This window comes from Entamoeba histolytica, genomic scaffold (genome assembly GCF_000208925.1).
Source record: "Entamoeba histolytica HM-1:IMSS scf_1104750518287 genomic scaffold, whole genome shotgun sequence".
NCBI lineage: Eukaryota > Evosea > Mastigamoebida > Endamoebidae > Entamoeba > Entamoeba histolytica.
Genome location: NW_001914998.1, coordinates 1 through 17,363, shown reverse-complemented (window position 1 = coordinate 17,363; position 17,363 = coordinate 1). Strand labels below are relative to the sequence as shown.

Below are 17,363 nucleotides of genomic sequence, written 5' to 3'. Positions count from 1 at the left end.
TATTATTGCTTTAGTAATAGAAATTATAAATGAAGATTAAATAATTTATGAAACAAAAAAATAAAATCTTTTCAACAGTTTTTACAAAAACGATAAAAGAGGCAAAAAGAAAAGTCATAAATTTCGAGATAATTCATAAAACCAATATTTTTGATTAAAAAACAAAAAAATTATCAACAAAAAAAAAAAAAAAATGGGTAAATGAAATGACAATTTTCTATATTATAATAATTAGACTTTTCAAACCAAAGCATTCACCAATTGGATTTGACCTTTTTTAAATGAATAAGAACCATTATGTTCTATAAATTGAAATAAATACGTGTTAAGTTCCTGACCTTTTTGAATGATTTCCTTTTTAGTTAATAATAATGAGTGTTGAGAAAAAATCTTTTGAATACGTTCAACTTGCATTGCCTTTCCACTTCTTCGAGAAAGAGTAGTATGAAATTGGAATCCAAATTCATCCAAAAGATCAATCAACAAATTTTGGACGAAAACTTTTTTATTTTTTTCCATTCTTCTTAAAGCAGTTGCTTCATTTAGTCCATTATTAATTTCATCAGATAATTTTGCTTTACATTGTCTTTCTACAAGAGAAGAAACATCAAGTATGTCTTCTTTACAAAATTTAATTTCTGATACTTTTGGAGATATTACAGTTACTTTAGATAATTTTGCTGGTCTTTCAAGTGTAATTTCACTATATTGATTTAATAATCCAATTAGAATAGCTTGTTGACACACTTCTAAATCTTTGTTTTCCTTTTTTTGTTTTAGATATTTAGGTGCATTCCATGGACGTTCAAATTTAGATTTTTCAGAAGAAGAGTCACTTGCTTGTATTATCCGACTCATTCTATTTGAATTAGATTCATTAGATTCATTAAATAGTCCTATCACTTATTTTTTAATTCAACAAATTCAATTGAGTTGAGATTATTCATAGGGATTAATGGGGTTATTAAATATTTCTCCTTATGTTTTAGGTTGTTACTATTCTATAGATTTGTTAGAAACTTCTTTTATCGAATTTTAGATATTGAATTTCTACTGGAAGCACAAAAACTGTTGCTAAAAATATTTTTTCATATCAATAACAACTAGATGATTGATTTGTTCGTCAAAAAAAAAGATAGAAAATATTATAATTAGACTAGGGTATCTATGTTATTCCAAAATTAAACCACTCCTTTGGTAGATTCTTCTTTTCAATTGGATATCAATAAAAACAATCCGTTATTGGGTTAGAAAAGTTGTTAATGAATTAACAATTTGTCAACTTTACTTTTTAAACTTTAATTATTCTTCTTTTATTATATTAAATAAATCTCTCAAAATTCTAAAGGTCTTAACAATAAACAGTTAGAATATACTATTTAACATTTTTATTAAAACTAATCCTTCACTACTGTTTGATTTGAAAAAAAAAAAAAAACGTTTTTTATATTTATTCAAAACTTTATAAACTTTATGAAATGAATATCCATTTAGGTTTTTTTTTTATTTTACATTACTTTAATTCCTTTTTCTTAATTCTTATAATTTCATTTCCAATAGATGAAACAAAGGTGCAATGATTTAAAGTTTTATAAAACATATTTAATTCTCTTTTCAATAAAAAATCTTTTTATTTTCTTTACTATGTTAATTGTATTAATTCATTGTTTTAAACATAATTAACTCTTCTTTTATATTTACTAATCTTAAACATACTTCATTTCTAATAAATTTATTAATTAATTTAATCATCAGGACAACCAATTAATGAGTTAGGAATTGGTATTTTCTAACTTTTTTTTTGTTCTTTTCTTTATTACATATGAAGTTTTTGATTTAATTTCTTGTAAATGAAGGAGGGATATAATCCATATTAGTTATATAATACCACACATTTATTATTTAATAAATTATGGTATAAAGATATGAACAACAATACATGAAATATATTTTTGGTTATTAGAGTTTTTTATTCAACATAAAATGAAGAAACAAAAAAAAAAACATAAAAATTATTTTGTTATTTTGAATTGGATATAAACAAAACAATGTCAAAAAAAAAATACTTTTTCTTTAAAACTACAAAAGAATGGATTGACTAATTCAAATTAAAATTAAATAATATTTTTTATCCCGTCTTACTTTTATTCTCTGTTAATAAATGTTGTGTAGAATTAAAACTTGTTAATACTGGATGACCATGACGAAAAATGAATGTTGTTATTCCTGTATTACCTAATTGGAATTTATGATACATAGTTGGTTCCATTTCCAACAATCCAAGAATTGAAGTTTTAATCCAAGCACCATGACTCACACAAACAATAGTTTTGTTTTCATTTTGTTTACATAAATCTAACAATAGTTGTGCATTCTTTTTAGACCATGAGGCAATACTCATTCCAGTAGAATCAAATGGACATCCATCCTCTCCTGAAAGGAATTTTTTATAATTTATATCTCCATTTAATTCTTCAAATGTATGTCCTTCCCATGTCCCAAATGGTATTTCTTTCATACCTTCAATTAAATGTACTTCTTTATCTCCTGCTATTTTTTGGGCTGTAATTAATGCACGATGTAATGGTGATGAATAAATAATATCAAAATTTCCTTTTATTTGTTGTGCAACTTCATTTGCTTGTTGAATTCCATTAGGTGTTAATTCAATATCTGTACATCCTTGGATTTTCCCTAATAAATTCCATTCTGTTTCACCATGTCTAATTAGAATTAACTTAGTCATTAAATAATGTTAATGAATAATATTTAATAGTTAGTAAGGGTTTGTAATATTTTTATTGAATGGTTTAATTCGTTAAAGCTAACTCAACTCATTCAAATTCTCTTTTTTTATGTCTCAATAACCAAAACTATCTTTTTTTTATTAAAGAAGTTAATAACTGTTTTATGTTACTTCTCAAATAAAAGAAATTGATGATGTAATAATAAATTAATTATTTCTTTGTCTTTATTTATCTTCTTTAATTCCTAATTCTTTAGCTGAAATAGAACCAAGTCCCATCCATCCTCTCATAGCATTAATAATAGCAGTGTCTCTATGTGTTCTAGTATAGTCAGATCCTCTCCATCCTTCAACAGTATATCCTCCTGCATCAGCAACATATGCTTGTCTTTTTGGAACTGATTTACATGATCCACACCATTCTCCTGTACATAATGAACAATCAGAAAATCCATCTGGAAATCCATCATTACCATTGGCTCCATCTATTAAAGTATAAGATGATAATAATAAACGATGTGTCCAATTTCTATCAGTTCTTGAGAATAATTGAACTTCAAATTGTCTATGTCGATCAATATCTTTTTCTTTAACTAATACAGATCCTTGGTCATGCATATCTCTTGATGATGATCCTGGTTTTTGTTGATCATGATCATCATTTTCAATAACCAATCGTTCATAATCACTATTTTCTTCACACTTACCCCATTCAGCTGGATACCATGATTGCCAAATTTTTATTTTCTTTATATCACTTTGACTTAATCCAACTTTACTTAACTGTTCGGTAAAATATTTAGAATATTGGTAATCACCATAATTGCACCATAACAAATCTCCTTCTCCTCCAAGAATTACTTCTAAATATGCCATAAAATCATCTGGAAGTGCTCCTCCCATATATGTTTTAACTTTTCCAAAGATTGCTGCAATATCGTCTGGTCTAATATGTTTAGCAGCGTCCATTCTCATTCCTGAAGCTCCTGCTCCAAGATTTTCAACAATCCATGTTGCAATTCTATCTCTAACATATTCATTTTCTGTTGCAAGGTCTGATAATCCAACTAACCATCCTGCATTCATAATAAATCCATCACTCCATGAATTAAGTGATCTTTCACAATGGAAATGTAATGGACCATAAGCAGCTCCTGGATATTCAACCGTATTAATTTTTCCAGTATATTTATCATTTCCATAATTAAATGATAATCCAAAATATGGTTTGTGTGTCGTTGAATCTTTTGGTCCCCAGAAATTACCACCATTACAATGATTTAATACATCATTTCCACCTGCTGACATATGATTTAATACCATATCATTATAAACTAATACATTATGTTTTCTACATGCTTTTACCATTTCTCTATATTGTTTTCTTGTTCCCATTCTTGAATTTAATGAATATGAAACTGGTTGATAAATCCAATACCATGGATTTAATAAATTATCTTGTGGTTGATCAAATGATAAAACTGAATCTTGTGGTGGATAAACTTTAACAGCTAACCATCCTGCTTTTCCCATAAATTCACATTCTTTTCCAATATCTTCAAATGGCCATCCAAACATTTCTACAATTCCTCCTTTTTGTCCTTTATTATAATTTGGTGCTAAATTAGCAGCTGGAATACTCCATACAAAGTCAAGTGGTTCAAGATCAATATATTCTGTATTATTATTATCTCCATCCATATGAACAATAACTCTAATCTTTAAATCTTCTTCTGGAAGTGTTTCTTTAGAAACTTCATAAACTTCTGATTCAGATGGAACACCATTATATTCATAAGTTATTTTTTTAATATTATATTTTGGATTAACAGTTGGTACAACTGTAACAGTAGCAGCAATTCTAGAAGTGTCTTTATACTGAATTCTAGCATAAGCAACAACATGTGAATATCCTTGATAACTTTCAATCCAATCTTCACTTCCTCTTGGTGGAGTTTGCCATCTTGATTCTTCAGCAGAAGGTTTCATAGAAATATCATTTCCATTACATCCAAATTGACCATTATTTGAATTACAATTATAACATAATCCAACTTCAATTAATAACACAATCAATGTGTTAAATAAGAGCATTCTTCTTTTACTTTTGATGAAAAGAATTAAACTTCCTGTTCATTAAATTCTCAAAAAACCCTTTGTGAATTTTCATCTGGAAATATCAATTCTTTTCCTTTTTTATATTTTTCATTTTCTTCTTTATTGTTCTTTTATTTCTTTATATTATTTTTTAATTCTTGAGAATTTCCTTTATTGAATTTTCTTTTTTTATGTTAGTAATAAAAATGAAGTAAGTAAAATCTAATTTAAAAAACTGTTGAAATATTTTATAGTTGAAAAACTTTTTATTTATTTGATTTTTCTATTTCTTCTTTTTAGATATTTTAATTGATCAAAAATAAGGTTTGTCATAGAGCTGATTATTTTAAAAATTTTGTGTTTCTTCATACATAACATTTTATTTACATAATATAATACTTGCCTTATTAAAATGATTAAGTTTGTTTTTGACAATAAATGAAAATGTTATATTATTCTTTTTATTAAACTTTTTTGGTTGTTTAAAGAAAAAAAAGTATTCATTAATAATTTATATCTAAAAAACAAAAATTTTAAGTTCTACAACTTTAATTTGAATAATTTTTTTTTCTTGTCTTGTTTTATTATTTTCGTAAATTACTACTATTTATTGGAATTATTCTTTAATTTTTATAATTGTCTACGGATTATATTATTTATTAATCCAATTTTCTAATTCTTATATATTAATATACTATATTTAAAAAATACTTATTATTGAAAAAAAATGCCAAAATCTATTACTATAAAAAAAAAGAGTTGTTTTAAATTTTATAAATTCCTGTTTTAAAAAATAAAAAGAAAAACGATTTCATTCATCACACACATCTTTGTATTGTTTTTCAGTTCATTAGCTATTTAAGTCTTGGTAAGATCTTTTTTTTTCATTCAAATGTTTTCTGCCTGGGGACAAGCTACTGGTGCTGATCAAGATCCTGTCATGAAAGACTTAAATAAGTCTCAAGATCAAATGTTTGGTCATATGATGGCTGCTGGTGCTGCAGCAGAAGCTGGAAATGAACAAGAAGCTAATAGACAAGCTGCTGCAACTATGGGAACAATGTTTGGAGCTCAAATGCATATGTTCCAACAAGCACAACAAAACCAATAAGTTAAATTGAATTTCTATCTTTTTGGAATGTTTAATTTAAAAATCTTTTTTTTTGAATAAACATTCAATAAAATATTATTATATAAAATAGAATTTTTCCCATTTTTAATTTATTTTATTTGGTTGTATTATAAATTTTTTTTATAGAAACAATTTATCTTCTTATTTTTAGTGTGTTTTAATTTTAAACATTTAATCTTTATCTTGCATTTCTTCATTATGTTTTTTTTTGTTTTTATTAACAAAATAATAGTTGTGAGTTTTATTTAAAGTTATAGAAGTGCTTGTATTATCAAATAAATTAATTACTTGGACGTACTAAATTATGAATCAGTCTAATTATTTTAAATCAACTATAATGAAAAAAGTATTATATGGAAGTATCAAAAAAAAAAATAAATCTGTACTAAAAAAGTATTAACATAATTTTATTACATGAGTGTATAAGATATGATACAATGAATATATCAAAATTAAAGTATAAATGGATAAAAGCATTAATTGATGAATCTCATATTATATTGGTTATTCTTATATTTGTTCTGTTTCTTTTTTAGAAAAACTGAATATTTTGATTCATTTTCAGACATGACTTGAGCAATTTCTTTTTGTTCATATTTCTTTTCTACAATTCATCTCATATTTTTTTTCTTTTATAAAGTCTCTTGTTATGTCTTTGTTTATTTCATTCTTGTCTTTGGTTTCATAAATTGTATAATTCTAAATATTTATATTCGATGAATTTTTCATCTATTCTAATTCCTTGTCTTTCAAATCCTTTCTTAGTTTTATCATATACTATTTTAATCTTTTTATTCTTCTCTTAATTTTTTATTCTTTCTGAAGTTCTTCAGTAATTATTTGTAATATTTTGTCTTTGTTTATCACTTCTATTGCTTTTTTTTCCATTCTACTAATTCTAATTTCATACATTTTTATTACTTATTCTACTTCTATGTAAATATTTTTTCAATTTCTCAACTCATGGTTCCTGTACTTTGTATTTCCTCCATTTATTAATTCTTTTTGCTTTTATTTTAATATAACAAACTTAATAATTATTATTTAATTCTTTCAATTGAATCAAATTTTATTGAAATTATACTTCTATTCTTAATATTGGATTTTTTAAAATACCATTAACATACAATTATATTACATCTTATAATCTTTTTTAAAATATATTATATCACCTTTTAAACAACGTTTTAGTTTCTTTTTTAAACTTATGTTGAATTATATTTTATATAATATCAACGTTACTATTGTTCATCTTCGTTTAATAATAAAACAATTGTTTTTACATTTATTAAAATATATACAATATTATGGAATGAAGTAATATCTTGAACCTACGTAAAAATATAACATAAATTCAAAAAATAAATAAGTGACATTTACTCAATTAGGTTAAAAAAGCTTTGCTCTAGTCTAAAGTATCTATTTTAAGAAAAGCAAAATAATTTATCATATATGTACATTATATAATATTTATTTCTTACAATAATTACATATTAGTATTAAACTCTAATTCCTTAAAAAGAATAAATTTTGATTTTAAATGTATAAACATTCTTTCAATTCAACTTTTTAATTATTCTCAAATATCAATCTCTTCTTATCTGCTTCTTGATTTTTTTTTTTTTCATTTGTTTCTGCTTAATTAATACTTATCTTTTATTTTTCTTATTCCAAATTCACATTTAAACCATTTAATCTCTTTCTTATGTATTAATCATATTTACTAATATCAATTCTAAGAATATGAAATAAAATTATTCTCATTATAGCTTGTGATAATTGAAACTTTAAGTGTTGAATTGTCCAATTATAAAAAACATATGAAAGTTAAAAAAAAAATGAAAATCGGGATTTATAACATAAAAGGGTTTTAAAAAAAGGAACAAAGGAAATAGACGATGGAGATTGGAGGAAAACACTATGGAGCATTTCGAGAAGAAGAAATTGTTCACATGCAAAACTTGATGAAAATTATTGAGAATGGAGCTAATAATGAGTTTGTGACTATCTCATTATTCAAGATACTAAGCTCAATGATTTTAAAGTTAAATCTACAGATGATGGAGAATGAAAAGACAAAACGAGAACAACTTGAAGAAATCGTTGGTGCTGTTAATTTCTTGAAGAGTCGGGTAGATGAAAGTAATGAAGCAGTTCAGAGTATTATCAATGAAATTCCAAAAGAAAGAGTAAGAAAAGACCCAATTATTGAGATGAAAACACTTGAAGCAAAAGAAAAAGAAAGTCAAGAGAAACAAGAAGTGAAAGGAGAGATTGAAATTAATATAAGAGAAACACTAGAAAGTTTTGGAATTGGAAAGGAAATTGAAGAAGTTAAAGAGTGGATTGGAAAGAAAGAATATCATACGATTTATGATTCTAGTGTTGATGGGTTAACATCATATGGTTTAAATGATAAAATTTGTGGAAAGAAGAATGTAATGGTATTTATTAAGACAAGTGATGAGCAAATTATTGGGACATATAGTAGTGTAGTAATTCCTACACCAAGTTATGAAGGAGAATATTGTTTCATAAGAAATGATAAAGAGTTTTTCATTTTAAAGAAAGAAGGAGAACATATGAAACGAATAATTAAAAGAGAAAGAGCTGAGAAGAGTGATGCTAGTTTAATGATTCATTGTTCCATGGATGATGTGTTTTATGTTTCGAGGGCTTTTTGTATTAAAACGAAAGGGTCATTTGTTCTTCCAGGCATTAGTCAAGAATATGAAATTGAAGATTCATTAGGAGATGATTATTTAGTAGGAACACATGATCCATCGAAGTTTGAAGTTAAGAAGATGTATGCCATTGAATGGAATTGAATTTCATTCTTATTCATTCTTGTTTTTTAAAATAAAAAATAACATATAAATAATTATTTATAATGTTTATGACTCAAATTGTCTAATAAAATGTAATTAACCTGAAAGTTTAAATTCAATTCTTTTTGATAATAAAGAAATACTTATCAATTAAAGCAATTAATATTTGTACAATTAAAAGAGTTGTTGTTAGTAGTTTATACAATCAATCATTAAATAAATTATTTAATTAAGTAATGGATTAATTTGTAATGTTAATAGTTTTAAGTAATAGCATAATGTTTAATATTTTATTTAAACGTATTTATATAATTAATAACCATTTTCAGTTTTTTTCCATATTTTTCGAAAGTGAATAAATTGTTCAGTTGTGGTTATTAAGGTTTGTTCAGTTTGCTATTCATTAAGTTATTAGTTTGTTGATGATGTTTTGACAATCTTTTCTGATTTATTTTAGCATTTGAGTTAAATTCATAAAATAACAGTTTCTATTTTCTCCTTAAAAACAGTAAAATAAGTGTAGTGCTATACACTGCCATGCTATCATTATATTTATGCCTATAAATGGTAATGTCATGTTTTTAAGTTACTTTAACAAACATATGTATGTTAAATGTTATTTTTTGTAATAAGTTTAGTTGATTGACTTATTCAAAAGAGATCAATATAGTCTTGAAGTTTTAAATAATCTTATCCATAACTTGTATTAAATTAAAACACTTCTATAACTGTTTTTCTATAATTGAACAAGAAAGAAAAATACGTATAGTATTGGTTATTTATTTAATACAAATATATTATAGGTTGTTTATAATACTTAATATTTATAAACTGATCAATAACTCCATAATAATACTTGTTTAATGATATAATACTATTTTTTTTAAAAAAAAAAGATAAAAAAGAAAATGAATAAATACATCGAGTTTTAACATTTACGAAAAATTTATTATTTTATTTTTAAAGGGGGTTGATTTTTATAAAAAAGGTATTTATTTAAATTACAATTATAATGTTTAAGAAAGGAGTTTTTCTTTTATTTTTCATTCAGTTAGTCTGAAATGATTTCCAAAACGACAAAAGAATGCAGTTTTTTAAGAAAATTTGGTTAAAAATAGAATATTCAAGTTTCAGTTTTTGTGAAACCATTCATGAAATAGTATATCAAAGATGTTTAGTTGGTGTTAGTGATAAAAAATGGAAAACAATTGATTTTTTAAAAAACTGTTGTTATTCCAAGACATAAAAAAAATTTTTAAGAATTGACTCTTCAGAAATTGACCTATTAAATCTCTCAAAACAAAAAAAAGAAGTCAATAGAAATGAACGTGACTATTGAACAAAATAATGATACTTATAATTACTCTATTACTTATAAATCTGAGAAAGTAAAAAAACAAAGAAAAGCTGGTATTGCTTGGAGGAAAGAAGAAGACCAAAAATTACTTCGTGGTGTAGAAATGTTTGGAGAGAAAAGTTGGGTTGAGGTTGCTAAATTTGTAGGAACAAGATCACGAAAACAATGCAGAGAACGGTTTATTAATCATATTGATCCTGGAATAGATAAAAGACCATGGAGTTCAGAAGAAGATGAAAAGATTCTTCGAGGATATTATCATCATGGGAGTAAATGGAGTGAAATAAGCAAAAAATTATCTGGAAGAACTGCTCGTGCTGTAAGAAACAGATATAAAGCATTATCTATTAGAAATAAATTATCTTGTTTCATTGAAGCAGATCAAAATTTATTTAAAGTTATTAATGGAGGTTCCACTTGGTAGTTATGATAAAAATTTTAAATATCTTGTTGATTTGTTAAATAAACTAAACTTCATTAATAAATTTCTATTGAAGGTTCTATTTCTTAAAAACCTCAGAATGGTTTTCATTTCAATTTCAAAAACTTTATTTTTAGAACTTTCTTATAAACTTTTTTTCAAAATCATTGTGGCTTTATATTTATTGTAATATTTACACTTATTTTATTTAATCAAAACTTATTACTTGTATTTATTCTTAAATTCATTATTCTTTAACTAGAATTTATTCATTTTATTGTATTTATTTATCTAGTTTTTATTTAGAGAATATCAACTTTATGTATATGAACTTTATTTTATTTCCACTACTTTTTTTTATGTAAAAAATAAAAGTCTTTTATTATATATAGTACATCAATCACATTTTCATCACTGTTTTTGTTATCATTAAAATTGAAATTGATTCAAAATTAATCTATTACATTAATAACATAATAACAAAATAATAATTATAACAAAAATAGAATGAAAAAAATAAAAAAAATCATTTTATACTTTTGTTATTTGAACATAACAAAATCAAGAAAAATAAACTACTTAAATTAATTTGCCATTGCATCAGAAGAAGAAATTCCATCCATTGGTACTTTAACAACTGCAGGGATATCTGGTGCATCTGATTCAAACCATTTAAAGAAAGAATTAATAAGGTTATGTCTTGTAGAACAGAATAAGATGTAATTATGATACAATTTAAATAAGAATAAAGAGAAGACAAATCCAATATAAACGTCAGCAATATAATGCATTCTATTAGCAATATATAATATAAAGCATCCAATAGTAATTATCCACATAATTAATTTAATTAACGTCATTCTTAATGGATATCCATATGGAGTAGAATTAGGTGTATCTCCTAATAAATCAAATTCAATAATCGGTGCTTTATGTGAATAATGGTGCCATAAACATGCACAAATAACCATACTTGCTGCATTACCACTAAACATCATATCACATTCAACTCGATGAATTCCTAATAAGACTAAAAACCCTTCAACGAATACATTAGAAGTGTTGACGGTTGATGGTCTACCTGAAGGGTCTGGAAGGATAGTAGTAAACACACATAACCCACGAATAAAATAGATAATTCCTTGAAGGAAAAAGTATCTTCTTAATACAACCCAACGATAAGGAGTAACAAAAAATCTAAGTAAAGTAAATCCAATAAAAATTGCAGCAAGAATTTCTGGTAATAAAATAATATTTATCTGAGGTAAAATATCAAATGCAACATCAGCAATAACTATTTCATCATTCACTTGAGGATGTGTTTTTGCCCATTTTTCAAATCTTTTTTGTGTCAATACTTGAAAAATACCATTCCAATATCCACAAATGACCATAAAGACAAATGACCATAAGAATGGATGTGTAATAAATTTAATTATTTGTTTTAATGGTTGTTTAAATAATCCAATAATAAGCTCTTTTAAATCTTTAAATGTATCAACAATACATAAAGCTCCTCTTGCTGGAAAATTACAATTAGGAAGTAATAAACAAATTTCATTGTTTTGTGTTGTTGGTATAGCCATCTTTTCAATGAATTTTTGTTATTTAAAGTTTTTGATATAATTTATTTTTATTATAACTTAATAGTAAAATAAGTTATTTCTTGTTTAGTTTCTTCTTCAAGCTATGTCAATTCCCCTTTTTCTTCTTTATCTCCACTTTTTTTATTACTTCCAAACTAGAAAAAAAGAAAATTGTAGGTAAAAAAGTCATTTGTAATAATGCCAACATAACATTCAAACTAGTTATTCATCATCTTCTTCCTCTTCTTCTTCCTCCTCTTCTTCTTGGTCATTTAACCATTCGATGAACTCTTTAGCTTTTTGTTTCATTGGAGACATTTGAACAGCACCACCATCATACCATTCTTTCATAGCAGATTTGATTACATAACCATTATTATATAAGTATAACAAAATATTAAGTAAACGAGGGTCATTATACAATTTATATTTTGCACATGCAACGTTGAATTCTTCTAAGAATGAAATCATTCCTTGAGGATTTAATTCATCTCCTAAGAACAAATCAAAGAAATCAATTTGTTCAGCAAAGTTATCAAACATATTTGCATCAAAAATAATTTCAAACATCTCTCGAATTAATGTCTTTGTACTTAAATTATAACAATGCTTATATCCTCCAATAAGAGCATTAAGTCTATTTCCTGGATGTCCTTCATCAATAATTTTCTTTAAATCGAAATCTTTACCAACAATGTCAAGTTCTTCTTTTTCTCCATTTTTAAGTTTTAATGTGATTTTAACTGTTCTTTTATCAAATGGATTTTCTTTAGTTTCAACAACACCTTCATTAGTTTGTTCATCGTCTTCTTCTTCTTCTTTTTCATGTTTTGGAGGATGAACAAATATAAATTTCAATAATTTTTCATTCTTAGGAACAACAGTTGCTTCACCACAAGCTTTACAATGTAATGTAAGTGTTTTATTTTTAACAATCATAACAGTTTCTGGATTTTCACATTTCTTACATAAAACAAATTTATCAATGAATTTATCTAATACATTCATAAGATCTTTATATTCATGTTTACCATTAATAATATATTTTCCTGAATCAGTATTAGTAGCTGCTGCAAGTGAAATACCAAAATATCTACACAAATATGATGCTGGTCTATCCAACGCATTTGCAATATCTTCACAATTAACAATAACTGTTTTAATACCATTTCCTTTACCTTCAATTTTATGAATTAAATCTGGCATTTTATAACGGTAGAACTCATCAGTCTTTCTTCTTGGGACATTTAACATTCTGACTTTCTCACTCATTTTGTACTTCTTTCTTTATTTTTTTCAAGTTCTGCCCTATTTTTCTTTCTTCGTTTTGTTTTTTCTTTTTTTACTTCTTTTCTTTTTTTTAGGTTTTGTTTATTTTACTATTTTTTTTTAATTCTTTTATTATTAAAATATAATAAAAATTGGTCTTTGAAAGAGTAATAAATGAACGATTTAGTTTCTTTGGTATTAGTCATTATGTTGACTTCTTTGAGAATAACTTCTAGAATTACTTCTTGACCTACTATATGAACGTCTTCTAGAATTACTTCTTGATCTACTTCTTGATGAATATCTTCTTTTAAAACTAGTACTTTTACGATATCTTCTTCTTGAAGGTGATCTACTTCTACTATTTGGTGACCTACTTCTACTATTTGGTGATCTACTTCTGCTGTTCGGTGACCTACTTCTACTATTTGGCGACCTATTTCGATTTCTAATATTTGGTGATCTACTTCTTGAACGTCTTCTTCTAGGCCTATTACGTTCATACCTTCTTCCTGATTGCCTAAAAGTAAGTAATTTTCTTTTCATTATTACTTAAAAATAAATCACAAACTTCGGACAATTACGAGCAATATGTCCTTGTTGATGACAAATATAACATTCTTTATTTGAATTATTCTGTTTGCTAAGTTCAATATTAATTTTTTTATCACGGAACATAAAAGGAGTTGTTTGAGATAAATCGATTATTTTTTTTGCATCTTCTTCTGTTTCACAAACCTACTTGTTATTTTTTTTTATTTTTTTATAACACAAAAACATACAACAAAACAAAATCCAGTTTTAATATCAATACGCTCAATCTTTGTGTATTTACTAAACATTTCTCTTACATCAGACTCTCTCATTTCCGATGGAAAACGTCCAAGAAACAACTTTCTATTCCCCTCCATTCAGTTTCTTTAGTTGTTTTTTTCTAAGTTCTTTTTAAGTTTTTTTCTTTTTTTTTTAATTTAGATAAATTTTTAGGTTTATTTATTTGTGTGATAAATAACTTTTTTTAGAGAAGAAAAAGTGATATTAAGGGTGGAATGAATGTATTATTACTAAAGTTAATTTTTACTCTTTTACCAATTATCCATTTTAACAAGTGGATTTATTATTAAAGTCAGTTGGTTAAATTCAGTTTCAAACCAAAAAATAAACAACAGTATAAATGCACTACAAAAAAGATGAGGAGAATCGAAGGTTTTTAATAGATTTGAATAAAAGAAATACCAAATAAAAATAAAACCAAGAGAAATAAAAATACGTGGTAACTAAAAAAGTTAGAAAAAAAAAAGATGAATCTAATTTAAGAAAACTCAAAAAGTGTTTAAAATAATAACAATATAATAAAAAAGCTATGGAAGAAAAAAAAAAAAATTAAAACAACGAGAAAACGGGAAAAAGCAAATTAATTTAATGCTAAAATAAGAAGAAAAAAGATCTAGATCAAACCCTTAAAAAGAAGAAAAAGGAACTTAAAAAATAAATAAAAAAAAACATGACTATGAGACCAGTGAAACTTGTCATCGTCGGTGATGGTGCCGTCGGTAAAACTTGTATGTTAATTTCATATACAACAAATGCTTTCCCAAATGAATATATTCCAACAGTCTTTGAAAATTATAATTCTTCATTGGTTGTTGATGATGTTAAAATTAATCTTGGATTATGGGATACTGCTGGACAAGAAGATTATGATAGATTAAGACCATTATCATATCCATCAACTGATGTATTCCTTGTTTGTTTCTCCGTTATTGCTCCAGCTTCATATGAAAATGTTGAAGGTAAATGGAAACCAGAAATTGATCAACACTGTCCAAATGTACCAATTATTCTTGTTGGAACTAAAATTGATATTAGAGATGATCCAGAACAAGTTAAACGTTTAGCTGAAAAGAATATTGTCCCAATTCAACCTCCTCAAGGAGATGAATTAGCAAAGAAAATTGGTGCTGTTAAATATATTGAATGTTCTGCTTTAACACAAGCCAATCTTAAACTTGTTTTTGAAGAAGCTGTTAGAGCTGTTCTTGCTAAAGCTGCTAAAGAGCCAACTGGAAAGAAAGAAAAAGGAGGTAAGAAAGGATGCTCATTATTCTAATTTCACTTTTTAGTTGATAAATTGAAGAAGTTGTTATAAAAGAAAATATATTTGTTTTTTGTAAAAAAAATAGAAAATAAAAGAAGAAAAGAATTGAATTTAAAAAATCGAACAAAATCTTCTTTTTGAAGGTTGTGGGTTTACTGGATTTGACACATTCACATTGTCTTGTGACATTCCATTATTTGAAACTGTTGGAATTTTTGAACGTTTTGTTGCTTCGACAAATAGTTCTGTCACGTCTTACCAATGAATAAATATTATAAAAAGTCGTAGTAATAACAAAAAAAAAAATAATAACAAACTCTGTCCTGTTTTTGCTGAAACTTCAAAAAATAAAGCATTGTGTTGGTCTGCAAATGATTGACCATCTGATGTTTGAACTTCTCGAGTTGCTTCAAGATCAATTTTATTACCAACAATTGCAACAGAAATATCACTCGATGCTACTTTCATTAAATCAGTATACCATCCTTCAAGTGATTCAAATGATGATCTTGATGTAATGTCATAGCAAATTAATGCTACTGTAGCACCTCGGTAATACATTCCTACCATTGAACGATACTTTTCTTGTCCAGCTGTATCCCAAATTACAATTTTTACATTATTCCCATCAATAGGAAGATATGTTGTTACAAATGATGCACCAATTGTTGATTTTTCATCTGGTTTAAATGAACCATCAACCAGCCTTCCTGAGACACAAGTCTTACCAACACTTTGATCTCCAATAACAACAATTTTTACTGCATCTTGAGAAGATTGCATCGAATTATTTTAATTTAAAGTATTTTAGTTCTTTTTTTTTAATTTTTATTCAATTCGTTTTTTTTTTCTTTTTTTGGTACAACAAATCTTTTTTTATTTATGGTTTCTTAAATTTTATTTTGTTTATTCTTCAAATCTTTATTCTTTCTTTGGTTGTTAAGTTTATTGATTCGCAGAAGCTTTTTATTAGTTTTTGTTCTTATAAAAATTCAAATACTTTCATAAAAAGTTAAATTATTCAATTAGATATATGGAAGCCAACCTTGAAACATTGAACCTAAATTATCAACAGACTTTGCATCATTAATAAGTTGTTCAGCTTGAGAACGTTCAGAAACAACCCTTCCTAATTTGTCAATGCCAGACAAAATACGTTTAAAACGAGGAATTGGTTTTTCAGGGATTTGGGAAGCACTTGATTCATTATTAGCCCAATCAATAAAAGGATTTTGTAACATACTATCAGTTAAAGAGATAATAACAGATTGATTATGACGTAAAGTTTTTAGGACAACAGTACACATATCAAGAAAAAGACCATTTTCAGCTTGAGGACCAAAACAATCAATCATATTAGTAGTCAATCTAAAAGGAACCGTTTCAGGAACAGGAAGGATTTCACCTTTCCAAAATAACATATCAAAATCAATATGAACAATATTTCCATCTTTTGTATTTAATAAAATATTTTCCAAGTGACGATCACCAAGACCAATAATTGAACCAACCATTGACATTACAGCCATACTTTTACTATAATTTTCTCTTGCTTTAATTTGATGATGAGGAATAGGAAAAGAATGATTAAAATTTGAATAAAATTGAGGAGGAAGAGTATAGGAAGAATTTAAAATATATTTTTTATATAAATCCACTCTTTTTCGTTGATTTCCTTCTTTTGCAACTAATTTATGATAAGTGATAATATCCTTAGTACGAGATTCAACAATTAAAGATTTCATAGGAATAGTATTAGAAGCCCATTCAATTAAACCAGTTTCTTCACTCATAGGTAAAGCAGTATAAGTTTGAATTTTTAAATTATA

At 25.6% G+C, this 17,363-nt stretch overlaps 11 protein-coding genes across 11 annotated transcripts; 3 read left to right on the top strand and 8 right to left on the bottom strand.

Annotated features, from left to right (window-relative positions):
• Window positions 1-240: 240 nt before the first annotated feature.
• Window positions 241-858, bottom strand: EHI_129830 (uncharacterized protein; the record flags this gene model as incomplete). Its single annotated transcript, XM_646717.1, has 1 exon — window positions 241-858. One exon carries the CDS (start codon window positions 856-858, stop codon window positions 241-243), a length of 618 nt encoding a protein of 205 aa, XP_651809.1.
• A 1,270-nt stretch (window positions 859-2,128) lies between these two features.
• Window positions 2,129-2,746, bottom strand: EHI_129820 (phosphoglycerate mutase family protein; the record flags this gene model as incomplete). The annotated part of the gene is made up of 1 exon (XM_646716.1): window positions 2,129-2,746. The coding sequence occupies one exon, from the start codon at window positions 2,744-2,746 to the stop codon at window positions 2,129-2,131; it is 618 nt and encodes a 205-aa protein (XP_651808.1).
• Window positions 2,747-2,971: 225 nt separating this feature from the next.
• EHI_129810 (alpha-amylase family protein) lies at window positions 2,972-4,840 on the bottom strand (the record flags this gene model as incomplete). Its single annotated transcript, XM_646715.1, has 1 exon — window positions 2,972-4,840. One exon carries the CDS (start codon window positions 4,838-4,840, stop codon window positions 2,972-2,974), a length of 1,869 nt encoding a protein of 622 aa, XP_651807.1.
• A 3,033-nt stretch (window positions 4,841-7,873) lies between these two features.
• EHI_129800 (uncharacterized protein) lies at window positions 7,874-8,803 on the top strand (the record flags this gene model as incomplete). The annotated part of the gene is made up of 1 exon (XM_644166.1): window positions 7,874-8,803. One exon carries the CDS (start codon window positions 7,874-7,876, stop codon window positions 8,801-8,803), a length of 930 nt encoding a protein of 309 aa, XP_649258.1.
• A 1,322-nt stretch (window positions 8,804-10,125) lies between these two features.
• On the top strand, window positions 10,126-10,584 carry EHI_129790 (myb-like DNA-binding domain containing protein; the record flags this gene model as incomplete). The annotated part of the gene is made up of 1 exon (XM_646712.1): window positions 10,126-10,584. One exon carries the CDS (start codon window positions 10,126-10,128, stop codon window positions 10,582-10,584), a length of 459 nt encoding a protein of 152 aa, XP_651804.1.
• Window positions 10,585-11,165: 581 nt separating this feature from the next.
• EHI_129780 (uncharacterized protein) lies at window positions 11,166-12,167 on the bottom strand (the record flags this gene model as incomplete). The annotated part of the gene is made up of 1 exon (XM_646711.1): window positions 11,166-12,167. One exon carries the CDS (start codon window positions 12,165-12,167, stop codon window positions 11,166-11,168), a length of 1,002 nt encoding a protein of 333 aa, XP_651803.1.
• A 222-nt stretch (window positions 12,168-12,389) lies between these two features.
• On the bottom strand, window positions 12,390-13,439 carry EHI_129770 (Eukaryotic translation initiation factor eIF-5; the record flags this gene model as incomplete). Its single annotated transcript, XM_646710.1, has 1 exon — window positions 12,390-13,439. One exon carries the CDS (start codon window positions 13,437-13,439, stop codon window positions 12,390-12,392), a length of 1,050 nt encoding a protein of 349 aa, XP_651802.1.
• Window positions 13,440-13,634: 195 nt separating this feature from the next.
• Window positions 13,635-14,302, bottom strand: EHI_129760 (SON DNA binding protein, putative; the record flags this gene model as incomplete). Its single annotated transcript, XM_001913836.1, has 3 exons — window positions 13,635-13,956; window positions 14,008-14,174; window positions 14,219-14,302. 3 exons carry the CDS (start codon window positions 14,300-14,302, stop codon window positions 13,635-13,637), a joined length of 573 nt encoding a protein of 190 aa, XP_001913871.1.
• Window positions 14,303-14,940: 638 nt separating this feature from the next.
• EHI_129750 (Rho family GTPase) lies at window positions 14,941-15,567 on the top strand (the record flags this gene model as incomplete). The annotated part of the gene is made up of 1 exon (XM_646708.2): window positions 14,941-15,567. One exon carries the CDS (start codon window positions 14,941-14,943, stop codon window positions 15,544-15,546), a length of 606 nt encoding a protein of 201 aa, XP_651800.1. The 3' UTR covers window positions 15,547-15,567.
• Window positions 15,568-15,624: 57 nt separating this feature from the next.
• Window positions 15,625-16,317, bottom strand: EHI_129740 (Rab family GTPase; the record flags this gene model as incomplete). The annotated part of the gene is made up of 2 exons (XM_646707.2): window positions 15,625-15,788; window positions 15,852-16,317. 2 exons carry the CDS (start codon window positions 16,315-16,317, stop codon window positions 15,646-15,648), a joined length of 609 nt encoding a protein of 202 aa, XP_651799.1. The 3' UTR covers window positions 15,625-15,645.
• A 242-nt stretch (window positions 16,318-16,559) lies between these two features.
• EHI_129730 (protein kinase rad3, putative) lies at window positions 16,560-17,327 on the bottom strand (the record flags this gene model as incomplete). The annotated part of the gene is made up of 1 exon (XM_001913835.1): window positions 16,560-17,327. The coding sequence occupies one exon, from the start codon at window positions 17,325-17,327 to the stop codon at window positions 16,560-16,562; it is 768 nt and encodes a 255-aa protein (XP_001913870.1).
• Between the last annotated feature and the right edge of the window lie 36 nt (window positions 17,328-17,363).